Below are 13,335 nucleotides of genomic sequence, written 5' to 3'. Positions count from 1 at the left end.
TTTCGAGCGCTGCTAGCCAGCCATGACAAATAAGTAGCCGGGGGGGGAGTAACCACAAAATAAACTCCTGTGCACGCAGTTCCCAGGATTAAATGTATTTTCCACAGACCACTTATTTATTCACTTTACTCAAATACAAAGTAAAATGGCAGTAAATCTTCTTTCTTTTCTTGCGTATTGCATCATGAGGCGTTCCTGGCTTGTAAATCTCTTATTTTTGGTGCATGACACATTCACGCAGCTGAGCATGCTATGAATTAACAACAACAACGGTCTGCAGTGGCGGCTACACAATTAAACACTCGGCGAACATTTCTCCATTTGTGTATGAAAATATACTCCAACGACTCAGTTTGGGTTCATTTACAACCAACGGTGTCTTTTGATGCCAGCACGTAATTGAACGAGAGAAGACTGGTTTACCGGAGACAAAATAAGCGTTATCTCTGCTTCTGTTCCCTCCGACAGCCCCGACACACTACTGCCTCCGCCGAGTGCGCGCACACACCGCATGTCGGGGCAGCGGATGAGTTACTCTCCCTTGATCAACGAAGTCGGCGGGGAATTTGTGGTTATTATCGGTACAAACAGCGCGAATCACAACTTAAATGAGTGCGGTTCAGTTTGACGTTATTGTCAGTCCGTTAGATAAACATTTAATTTTATTAAAATCGAAAATTAATATTTAGAGCCTGTGGGCTACAAAAATAATAGTCATTAAAGTAGCCGGCTGGACTTAATTGTGTAGTCGGCTGTACGGCCGGCAGCCGGCGCTTGTGGAAAGCCCTGCATTCCGCGCAGAATATAGAACTGAATCAGCTCTGCGCATGTGCCGTGCGGCACAAAAAAAATAGCAGCCACCATGAAGGAAGGAGATCCGGAGTTTTCAAACATTTGCTTAAGTGTGAAATCGCAAAATGGTATTCTAGCGAACAACAAAATAGTAAAGATTCAGAAAAACAAATCATTCAGTGATCATTTTAATAGTGTAATTTCATCCGAACTCGGCCTAACGCTCGATTTAGAACTACAGAAAGTCCGTGTGTCGGACATTTTAAGTACCTTTGTAAAAGTTTTGCAAATGTTGCAGTCAGCATTTAAAATGCTAAAGTTTTTGTACAAGTTTCAGTTAATTAAACCGTCGTTTTATTAAATGTGTCTGCTTTTGTAATAAAAAAAGTACTGAAAGAAAAAGCAAACAGCATTGCGATTTCTTATCCATCCATCCATTTAAAAAAAAAAAAAAAATCCCTCCCTCCCGACTGACAATTTTTGCGCTCACCCGGTGGACAGGAAACGGATTTTTTTTAAGAATGGCCTGATTATAATTTCATCAAAGTAAATTCTGTATTAAAATTACTAAAGCAAATGCCGTTACAGTCCATGAAACATAGGAAGTATAGTGGCCCTTTTCCACTACCCTTTTTCAGCTCGCTTCAGCTCACTTCAGCCCGACATGGCTCGCGTTTCGACTACCAAAAACCAGCACGACTCGGCTCGTTTCAGCCCTGCTTAGCCCCTAAAACTCGCACCGTTTTGGAGTGGGGCTGAAGCGAGCCAAACCGTGCCGACTGAGGTTGGGGGCGTGAGCAGACACTCCCCTGTGCACTGATTGGTGAGGAGGAGTGTCCTCACATGCCCACACACGCCCCGCGAGCGCGCTGGGATCTGTAAACACCGCAAACCCGGAAGGAGAATAATTATGAATTACGAGAATTTCTGAAGCCTTATGCGCCTCGCCTCATCTATACGCTCTTGCCAGTATCTGTCCGCGTTGTCGGTGACAACAAGCCACAGCACCAAGACCAGCAACACTAACGACTCCATGTCCTCCATGTTTATTGTTTACTATTCGGGTCGTGAGACTACCGCTGAAAAGATCACTGAATCAGTGACATACAGAGCATCGTGCACGAGTTCGCGGAGCGCAAGGCTCGTCGTATGCCCTTCAAATAATGCGCGCAGTAGGCTATTGATGTTTTATTATGAGCCATGTAAAGTATGTCACCTAATGTTTTTTGTTTCTGAGTTACATGTTCGTTTGAAGGACTTAATGTACAAAATAACATAGTTGCACCCCGTAGTGTTGAAATTGGTAAACACAGTGCATTCAGTGAGGTTTGCACCGCCCTCCTTTTATTTCTGACTCTTCCTGTCACCGTTGCAACCTCTGAGCGCTCATTCGTATGCCCTTCAAATAATGTGCGCAGTATAGGCTATTGATGTTTTATTATGAGCCATGTACAGTATCCTAATGTTTTTTGTTTCTGAGTTACATGTTCGTTTGAAGGACTTGATGTACTAAATAACATAGTTGCACCCGGTAGTGTTGAAATTGGTAAACACCGCAGTTGCGGACATTTTGTAGCCTAAAATGATGTTATGATAAGCTTTAATAAAGGGCCCGGTCATTTGCCCCGCCCCCGGCCCGGCTCTGACTTGTTCCGCCACTGTCACTGATGTCACTGTTTGCGCTGCTTAACGACATCACATGACGTCCACCCACTTTCGCTAACTCCACCCAATGTGTCCACCCACTTCCAGCCAGCACGGTTCAGCGCGGTTGTAGTCGAAATGCAACTCCAACAGCCCCACTCAGCCCGACTCAGCTCGACTCGGCACGGCACGGCTCAGCCGCGTTTGTAGTGGAAAAGCGGCATAAGAGAAGAAAACAGTAAATCAGAAAGCTGCGCACGTAAAGCCAATTGTCTGCGCGCCATTATCTGCTGCTGGCTGCACTTCACTGCACGCGCAAGGATTTCCATCAGTCCGACGCAAGTTACGTAATTGGCTTTACGTGCGCAGCTTTCTGATTTACTGTTTTCTTCTCATACTTATACTTCCTATGTTTCATGGACTGTAACGGCATTTGCTTATTTAGTAATTTTAATACAGAATTTACTCTGATGAAATTATAATCAGACACTCCAACGCCCCCCCCCAAAAAAAACCACCCTCATCGGATCTGTGAGATTCACACAAGTCCCCCAGACAGTCGTGAAAAAGGTGGCATCCGCCAAAAGGCGCACCGTTTGCATCCATGATAGCCAGTCTGCATCATCATGTTTGAATTTCTTAATGCACGCGGGGCGTCCTAACCACGTGTTAAGCCTCGGTCACAACCGGCTGTACGTGCTCCTACGGCCGGTCTACGTGCAAAAAACGCACGGAGGGCGCGCGTGTGACGTGCTGATTTTTGAGCCGTAGACTGGCCGCAGAGGTTCTTCGTCATGTCAAACAAAATCTACGGGCGCTTATGGGTTTTTTTTTCAGGTTGCAAGACAAACTTACGGCCAACGTGTCTTTCTCCATTTAAAAAAAGAAAAAAAAACTGCAGTGATTTGGGAAACGCCAAAAAAAAAAAAAAAAAAAAAAATCGTACGTCCTGTTGTGACCTAGGCTTTAGTCTGTTTACAAACTGCTCACTCAGCAGCCAGTTCGGGGTGTGTGTTCAGATACGTCCATAAAATCTTTTTTTTTTTCTTCTTCTTCTTCTTCTTCTCTCGGAACATTATCAGAGGCAAAACGTGACAGTAAAGAGAAGGGGGGGAAGAAAAAAAAAAAACCCACAGCTGACAAGCCAAGTAAATATTGCTGGCTCTCGAGCACTCGCTTCTGTGTCAAAGGCCGCTGGTTCCGCCATGTCTGTCGCAACCCCGCTCGTTATAATAATATTGAAAATCTTATTAAACTTAAACTGAAGCTGGGTTTTTTATTTAGAAATAAATTTTGTTTTTCTTTTGATGTTAAGAAGCACCTTGTCGCTGCAACCTGTTTATCTATTTTAGACTATGGAGACTTGTTGTACATGAACGCTTCAGCTCAATGCCTGAGTAAGACTGACTCTGTGTATCACGCTGCCCTGAGGTTCATCACTAATTGTAGGGCCTTGACCCGTCACTGCGAACTATATTCCCGAGTCGGATGGCCGTCACTGTCTACCAGGAGGCTGACTCACTGATATACCTTTATATACAAGGCAATACTTGGACTACTGCCACCCTACATCAGTAACCTAATCACACTGAGGAACCGTGACTCTTCTGGCCTGCGCTCCAATGATCATTTGCTGCTCTCTGTCCCATCCGTCCGCACAGAGCGGGGAAAAAGAGCTTTTGTTTTCTCTGCCCCCACCACCTGGAGCAAGCTGCAAAAGGACCTAAAAATAAAAGCTTATTCCATTGAGCGATTTTAACTCCAGACTGAGAGCACTTGAGACGGCGTCCCTGATTTGTAACTGTTTCAAATGATTTTTTTTCTTTTAATCAGACTCCTGTAAATTGTAATTTTAGTTCTGTAACCTGTGCTGCCTCTTGGCCAGGACGCCCTTGTAAAAGAGATTATTCATCTCAATGGGTCTTCTCTCCTGGTAAAATAAAGGTTAAATTAAAAAAAAAAAAAAAAAAAAAAATGAGGATAAACTTCAGCCGTTTCTGTACTAGGGATGTTAACCGATGACCGTTTGACCGGTGGTTGACCGAATCAACGTTAACCGGTTAATTTTTTTTTTTGGTTGTCGTTGAAAAAAAAAAAAAATCGTTTTGAAGCTGCCGATTTTGGAGTGGAGAACCTGGAATTCTGTGTTTGTAAACGCTTGGGGCGTGCCATGCAGTGTAAGGACGACAGCTGGCAAATCAGAAACACCCATTCAGTCATGTCCCGCCCCAGTTAAAGACAGCTGGCAAATCAGAAACACCCATTCAGTCATGTCCCGCCCCAGTTAAAGACAGCTGACAAATCAGAAACACCCATTCAGTCATGTCCCGCCCCAGTTAAAGACAGCTGACAAATCAGAAGCACCCATTCAGTCATGTCCCGCCCCAGTTGAACACAGCTGCCACCAGTGTTGCCACATTGGGCGGTTTCCCGCCTATTTGGGCAGTTTTAAGTGGATTTTGGCGGGTTTTGAACATATTTTGGGCTGGAAAACGTCAGCAATATCTGGCAACATTGGCTGCCACTCGGCGAGAGAAAAGTGTAGACACAGGCTTTTTAGCTTACAAATTACTATTCTGTTTTTTTAATTATTATTAGAAGGCACATGGAGTTTAGTCCTGCCTTGGCCAGTGCATTCTGAAAGTATGTTTCGGTCTGTAGCCAACAATGCATGTTATTGCAGATCATATCTCTCCACACAAACTAAAGCCGCAGATGCCGACTTTTTCATGGACTGTAACGGCATTTGCTTATGTAGTAATTTTAATACAGAATTTACTCTGATGAAATTATTCAGACACTCCAACGCCCGCCCCCCCCCCAAAAAAAAAAAAATCGGATCTGCACGAGCCGTGAAAAAGGCGCGCCGTTTGCATCCCTGTTTAAACTCAGGTTAACCGACTTTAACCGACTAATGAGGCTCGGTGGTCGGTCAAGATTTTTTTTTTTTAGTTTTCGCCATCCCTATTCTGTACAAGTGCAAACGTTTTCCAGCTCATTCACCTTCACAGGCGATACAGTGTGTGATTCAAGTAAGATTCATCGTTTTAATCCATCGACCTGTGTCACCAAGTGTTCGCCGAGCAGCACGTGGTCATAGTGAACGCCAAAATCATCCTGCGGAATACGAAAACATCAAATTCAAGGTCGTCCTCACCGCATAGATCAGAACCACAGCCTGCGCGGCGACACGGGTGAGCCAGAAAACCCGCAGCACATCCGGCACTCGAATCCTCTTCCACGTGTCCTCCAGAAGCAGCTGGACGCCGTAGATGTGGTACATGTGCCGCACCAGTAAGTACACGTAACGGCACGAGTAGTAGAGTCTCTTAAAGCGGACGAGCAGGCACACGGCGGTGTTCAGGCCTAGCACCGATCCCGAGACCACTGCCAACGTCCGCCTCACGTCCACCGGAAGCTCCACGAAGAGCCCCGACACGGGCACCAGGACGTCCAGCATCATCAGGGTGGAGTACGGCGACTTGACGCCGAGCAGCAGAACGTAGCCCGAGGCTAAGAGGAGCTGCAGTGCAGCCACAGCCAGCCACAGCGCAGGTCTGGCACGAGGAAGCAGCCCAAAGCTGGGCGTCGCTCGGTACGAGTCCACGTGCGACGTAGCGTAGTAGTTTAGCAGCACGGCGGTGGATCCGAGCAGCATGCCCATGAGCAGGGAGTAGAACTTCAGCAGGGACTTCTGGGACAACACCAGCACAACACTGCACACCGCAATACCTGAAAAACACACACACAATATTTCTTTGCACAAAGAACGAACAGAACATCGTTTTTTATGAGTAGCACGCTGTGTGAGCACAATCGCCATCAGATGCATTAAAACGTAAATAACTTTTCTAGAATTTCACCAAAACTCATTGAATTTTCAGCATTGTAAGAGAACTCCCTAAAGTATTATTCAGCAAAACCCCAGAATGATGGCACAAATCTAGAATTTTTAACAGAATTTTAGCTCTTAAAATTTAACGCAATTATGGACGTCACATGTAACATTTACACCCGTGAAAAATCACTTTGAATGCCGTTTTGAAAGTTTTGATCAAATATTCTCTATTAAAAAAAAAAAAAAAAAAAAATCACTTTATTATAAACAGTCTTTTAATGTATCAAAAAATTATTTTGATAAAGCAAGGAAATTCGGAAGAAAATGTGTTTTTTCTTTTGCTTGTTGTGTGTCACGCTACCAAAATCTAACTAACCCCTTCACGAACAATTCCAACTTTCATGGACTTGTAGCGCGAATAAACCTTTCAAAAAATATATATAATACTTCTCACCCAGTAAATTAGAATCCTGGTGATTTATATCCTCATAGCTTCAGTAGATCTAGGGCCATCCTTAAAAAAAAAAAAAATCCGTTTCCTGTCCACCGGGTGAGCAAAAAAAAAAAAAAAAAAAAAAATTTCAGTCGGGAGGGAGGGATTTTTTTTTTTTTAATGGATGGATAAGAAATCGCAATGCTGTGTTTGCTTTTTCTTTCAGTACTTTTTTTATTACAAAAGCAGATACATTTAATAAAATATGACGGTTTAATCAACTGAAACTTGTACAAAAACTTTAAGTTAGCATTTTAAATGCTGACTGCAGCGTTTGCAAAACTTTTACAAAGGTACTTAAAATGTCCGACACGCGGACTTTTTGTAGTTCTAAACCGAGCGTTAGGCCGAGTTCGGATGAAATTACACTATTAAAATGATCACTGAATGATTTGTTTTTCTGAATCTTTACTATTTTGTTGTTCGCTAGAATGCCATTTTGCGATTTCACACTTAAGCAAATGTTTGAAAACTCCGGATCTCCTTCCTTCATGGTGGCTGCCGTTTTTTTGTGCCGCACGGTGCATGTGCAGAGCTGATTCAGTTCTATATTCTGCGCGGAATGCAGGGCTTTCCACAAGTGCCGGCTGCCGGCCGTACAGCCGACTACACAAGTCCAGCCGGCTACTTTAATGACTATTATTTTTGTAGCCCACAGGCTCTAAATATTAATTTTCGATTTTAATAAAATTAAATGTTTATCTAACGGACTGACAATAATGTCAAACTGAACCGCACGCATTTAAGTTGTGATTCGCGCTGTTTGTACCGATAATAACCACAAATTCCCCGCCGACTTCGTTGATCAAGGGAGAGTAACTCATCCGCGGCCCCGACATGCGGTGTGTGCGCGCGCACACTCGGCGGAGGCAGTAGTGTGTCGGAGGCGACATCGGAGGGGACAGAAGCAGAGATGACGCTTATTTTGTCTCCGGTAAACCAGTCTTCTCTCGTTCAATTACGTGCTGGCATCAAAAGACACCGTTGGTTGTAAATGAAACCAAACTGAGTGGTTGGAGTGTATTTTCATACACAAATGGAGAAATGTTCGCCGAGTGTGTAATTGTGTAGCCACCGTTGTCGTTGTTAATTCACAGCATGCTCAGCTGCGTGAATGTGTCATGCACCGAAAATAAGAGATTTACAAGCCAGGAACGCCTCATGATGCAATACGCAAGAAAAGAAAGAAGATTTACTGCCATTTTACTTTGTATTTGAGTAAAGTGAATAAATAAATGGTTTGTGGAAAATATATTTAATCCTGGGAACTGCGTGCACAGGAGTTTATTTTGTGTTTACCCCCCCGGCGGCTACTTATTTGTCATGGCTGGCTAGTATGAGCCTTAGTGGAAAGCCCTGGGAATGCGGAAATGTCAAGTTCGATTTTAGATTTACGAACCCCCCCCAAAAAAATGTCGAAAAACCGGTGTTAAAAAAAAAAATTTTCAACCGCACAAACGGCACTCACCCGGCCGGTGGACCGGAAACAGAACATTTTTTAATAATGGCCTAGAGATTTAGTCAGTGAGAAGTGCTGCTGTAGTTGAGAAACTCATTTCTCCCGCTTCCGACCAACTCCGTGACCCATACCAAAATAACAAACAAACAACGTCACGCTCATCACTTAAGGATGATTTATGCCAAGTTTCACGGAAAAACACAGCGAAATAAACTTGCTAGAAGCATTTTTCAAAATCCCAAACATTATGAAACATTTCTTGTAGGGTTTCAGGTTACAAAATTTTGAGGAGAGAGAAATTCGCCACTAAACTCGCGAAAATACTCCATCCTAGCGAGTTTCACAACCGAACTAGGCTACGTGACAGTCCGTGACCACCCAGGAATGTTCTAGAAGGTACGCTTCTAGGCACGTGCGATCGAGAAAGACGCCACGTGACAGTAGTAAAGGTAGCATTTCCACTGTCTTATGACGTTTTTGCTTGTTTTAGCGCGATAAACAATGCATAATCATTAAAATGCTGATTTCAAGGTTAAAATGGGTAAAAACTAATTTATATAGATATTGTAAAAATTGTGCCCAATAGTTATTTCAGTACATAAAATCAAAACCTGAATTTATTTTATTTTTTCCCCCCTCTGTTACACCATTGTGCATCTACAGCATGCTACTCTTTTTTTTTTTTTGCATTTTAGGCTTCTCCCCTCCCCCGGCACTTCTTTCAAGCTGGTGTGTTTTCTACTCTTCAGTAAAAAGAGTACAAACAGATGAAGGACCTTTATCAAAAACATCCTATTTTGCAACAAATAAGTTTGCAAATTAATCTCCGACACCATTCGGTGACTTTTTACCTCCGCCAAGTTTGTCGGAGGAGGTTATAGTGTCACCCGTGTTTGTTTGTCGATTTGTACGGGGAAGCCTGATGATTAAAGAAGCAGCTTTAGGACCAAAAGGTCGCCGGTTTGATTCCCTGGACCACCAGGAATGGCTGACGTGCACTTGCTCGTCAGGAAAAAGAACAGACGGGCATTTTAAATCAGTGTTTCTGTAAACGTCATTGGTGTGTGTAACTGTGAAACCACTTGTGACGCTGCTGCAACGCACGATGGTTTCACAGTAAGAGTCCCCTCACTGATAACAGCTAAGGGGTCTGTGCAGAACACAAGGTGGGCGGAATGCACGTGTCACAACCCGGTTCCGGTTCAGAGTACGTCGTGCGCATTTTGGCTGCTACTTCTCACCGGAGCTTTTTATTTTATTTTCTCTCCTTTTTTTTTGTGCATCTTGATGTTCATTTTTGAGTGTTTTTATCCGCTGGTTGTGGTGGAGCTCTGGACCCAGTTTTGGGTGTCGGTTCCCTTCAGGCCTTGGTTTGCCGTGGGTGATGCCTGTGCTCCGAGCTTGTTGCTCATTTTAACATCGTGGTTGTCCAGCGCTCTGTGCAGAAGTGCTTTAGTGTTTGGCGTGATGTTCCGACTAGAGTTGCAAAATTCCGGGAATTTTCAAAGGTGGAAACTTTCCATGGGAATTTTCGGGAAAAGACTGGGAATTTTGAAAGTGGACATCAATTAAGTAAGTAGAAAAACATATTGTAGCATAATCTTGGTTAAAAGAGGCAGATTTATGGGAATAAAGTTGTGCATAGCACGGTGTTACTCACTCACATGGACAAAACGTTATTTTCTCAGGAGCCATTGAAGCCACACCCCTTACATGCATTTTGCAGCCCTCAATCACATGCACAATAACTTCTAGAATTCTGAAGAGCTAGAACTGTTTTAAACACAAACTGCCGAGATCACACATTACAAAGGACTACATGCCATCAAGTAAGTTTTGAGGATGTTTGAGGATGATTTTTTACCCATTATGGTATTTAAGTAAAAATGAAAAAGGTACAGTAGAATAAGGCCGAATCCCATTTCACCCCTTGGACCAACCCCTTGGCCCTTCCCCTCCATTTTGCGCGTTCACGTGAAGGGGTAGGGGTATCCCAATCCCAGTTACCGCGGAGGGAAAGGGGAAGGGGCAGGGCTTCTGTACCCCTCCAAACGGAGATTTTCCTGGAGCTGACTCCGAACGAAGGGGTTTGAGTGATTTCCCACAATGCCATGCGGATTTCAGCGAGATTTCATGCGGATTTCAGAAAGATGGCGGTTCCCGCGGCAAAAGATTGTCATAAATGTATTTTCTCCATTATTTACGTGTTTTAAGTTGTTATCCAGAGGAAACACGCCGCTTGATTCGCTTTCGAGCTGAGAATGAGCAGCGATTTCTGAAATCCAAGCTGCTGCTAAAAAGCTTTGGGAGTGAGTATTGTTTTCAGTTGCTTGACTGCGTACGTTTTGTTCTGTTATTCTCGCTTTTATTGTTTACATGAGTGTTCTGACACCTCATTCTGTCGGATGTGGTGCACGAAGCGCCAAAGATATCCCATTCAGTGGTGTTAGTTAACACAAATCACACCCTGCCAGCAGAGATTTCTGCCTCTGGCTCTGACTGTAGCGGCTGGTCGCAGCCAATGACGCATTTGGTCGCGTTTTGCTAACGTAAACGCTGACGGAGGTACGCGATGACGTATGCAATCGTTGAAGGGCTATCCCAATATGTAAGGGTTGAATTTCAAGCCCTATCCCTTGTAGCTCAGTTTCAAGGGGAAGGCGGAGGGGAAGGGGTAGAAATTAGAATTGGGATTGGGCCTAAATCTAGTGCTAATTTACTTGTAAATTAGAATTGTGCCATTTCATTGAAGTAGTTAGCTTGTGATGCTAGTTACAGCAAATTGTGCTAGCTTAATGGGAAACCAGATAAGCTAAATGAAAGCTTCCTATGAACATTTCATGTAAGAAAACTAAATTTAATGCTAGCTTACTGGTAAAAATAAATGGAAATGTAGAGAACATGCAAAATAGAACATGCAAAAATAAGGCCTGAGAAACTTTGTGTAAATGCATTGATATCCAAGACTTTGACATTTAAGACTTTTTTTTTCGAAGGGGAAAACATTTTTCATTTTACATTTTGAATTTGAGTTCGAGTCAGAAAGAGAGTTACGTTCTGTCTGTTCTGTCCCATAAGTGGGAGCTGTAAGCAACATATTGGCAAAAGTTCATGTTTTGTTCAATAAGAGAAATAAGCATTGATAAAGTTCTTCTTACAAATAAATCAGTCATGTGTTTTAATTGTCTCCATTTTGCAATAATGTCTGCTGATGACAAAATAAAATGTTTATATTTGTTTGTTTATGACTTAATAATAAATAATTAATAAATTATATATATAATTAAATAACTCCCCTAAATTACCGTAATTCCAGTGCTTTTTTTTTTTAAATTCCCGTACCAAAGTTTCCATGGAAATTTTCCGCCCCTTTGCAACCCTAGTTCCGACGCTGCCTGACGGCGTCGCGGCGGCGGCTGTGCTGGCAGTGTGGGACTTGTTTTCGTGCGCCTTTTGGTGGGACTGTGGCTGCTACACCATTGGAACGACAGCCTGACCTCTGCTCGGTGGACTCCCCCTCCAGAATTGTCAAGCGACCTTGGGTTTTGAGAAAGAGTCCTTCCCGCGCCATGTGGCGCCGCCGATCTCCGTTTCTATAGCCCTCGGCCTCTCGCCTATTACATAGCTAGGGTTACAGTGTGTGTGTGTGTGTGGGGGGGGGAGATAGTCCTCTGGTAACCACAAGAGTACTGCAGCGTGCCTTGCCAGACAGAAGTAGGTACCAATTTAATGGTGATTTCTGATATGACCCGACCTTCGAGTAGAACTCACGATCTCCCTATCGAGAGGGAGACACACTAACCACTAGGCCACGTGCGGTGGGTTTTGAGAAAGGCACTATGTAAATTGAAATTATTATTGTTAGAGTAATGGATAGTTATGATGTAATACCTAGTGGAGTGTTCCATCCGCTCTTCTGACCCTTTTGGCTGGCCAGAGAGTCGTCATCTCCAACCTTACAGACCGTTACTGTTAACAATGCTTTATAAACAAGTCATGGGAAGCCATGACCTAATGGTTAGAGAAGCAGCTTTGGGACCAAAAGGTCACCGGTTCAATTCCCTGGACCATCAGGAATAGCGCAAGTGCCCTTCAGCAAGGCACCTAACACCCAGCTGCTCCGGGTACTTTGTACATCGCTTTGGATAAGAGCATCCGTCCACTAAATACCATGAATGTAACGTGACGGATCCAGGATTTTCTTGTCTGTTCCCAACGCAACTCAAAAAGTAGTGAATGGATTTGGATGACATTTGGTGTACAGCTTTAGCGTTGTCCTACGTTCAAGTGATTTGATTTTGATGACAATGATGATATGTGGCATGGCGGTGGTACACGCTCTGTCAAGTGTCCTTCTGGTTAAACATGCATTAGCTACTTTGATTTGAAAAAGCCATACAGAATAACTCAACCCGACTCTGATCTCCAGTGACATCACATAATAAAAAAAAATTACAGGCGTTCAGCAGACGCTCTTATCCAGACCGATGTATAACAGACCCAGAGCAGCCTGGGGAGCAGTAGGGGGTTAGGTGCCTTGCTCAAGGGCACTTCAGCCATTCCTGCTGGTCCAGGGAATTGAACCAGCAACCTTTAGGTCCCAAAGTGGCTTCCACCAAAATAAAAATAAATAAATGATTACAGGCATTTAGTAGGTGCTCTTACCCAGATCGATGTATAACAGACCCAGAGCAGCCTGGGGAGCAGTAGGGGTTAGGTGCCTTGTTCAAGAGCACTTCAGCCATTCCTGCTGGTCTAGGGAATTGAACCAGCAACCTTTTGGTCCCAAAGTGGCTTCCCCCCAAAATAATAATAATAACAATAATAACAGGCATTTAGCAGACGATCTTATCCAGAGCAGCCTGGGGAGCAGTAGGGGATTAGGTGTCGTGCTCAAGGGCACTTCAGCCATTCCTGCTGATTCAGGGAACTGAACCAGCAACCTTTTGGTCCCAAAGTGGCTTCCCCCAAAATAATAATAATAATGATGATGATTACAAGCATTTAGCAGACAGACAGTCTTATCCAGAACAGCAAACCCAGAGCAGCCTTGGGCACTGTAGAGGTTAGGTGCCTTGCTCAAGGGTGTTTCAGCCATTCCTGCTGGTC

At 43.8% G+C, this 13,335-nt stretch overlaps 1 protein-coding gene across 1 annotated transcript in view; it reads right to left on the bottom strand.

Annotated features, from left to right (window-relative positions):
- rnf139 (ring finger protein 139) overlaps nt 1-13,335 on the bottom strand; it is a 33,151-nt gene that overhangs the window by 5,598 nt on the left and 14,218 nt on the right. Inside the window, exon 2 of the mRNA XM_060911119.1 lies at nt 5,594-6,168. Coding sequence (XP_060767102.1) covers nt 5,594-6,168 — 575 coding nt within the window. The remainder of the gene's footprint in view (nt 1-5,593; nt 6,169-13,335) is intronic.

This window comes from Neoarius graeffei, chromosome 2, assembly GCF_027579695.1.
Source record: "Neoarius graeffei isolate fNeoGra1 chromosome 2, fNeoGra1.pri, whole genome shotgun sequence".
NCBI classification, from domain to species: domain Eukaryota; kingdom Metazoa; phylum Chordata; class Actinopteri; order Siluriformes; family Ariidae; genus Neoarius; species Neoarius graeffei.
This window is presented reverse-complemented; position numbering and strand designations above follow the sequence as displayed.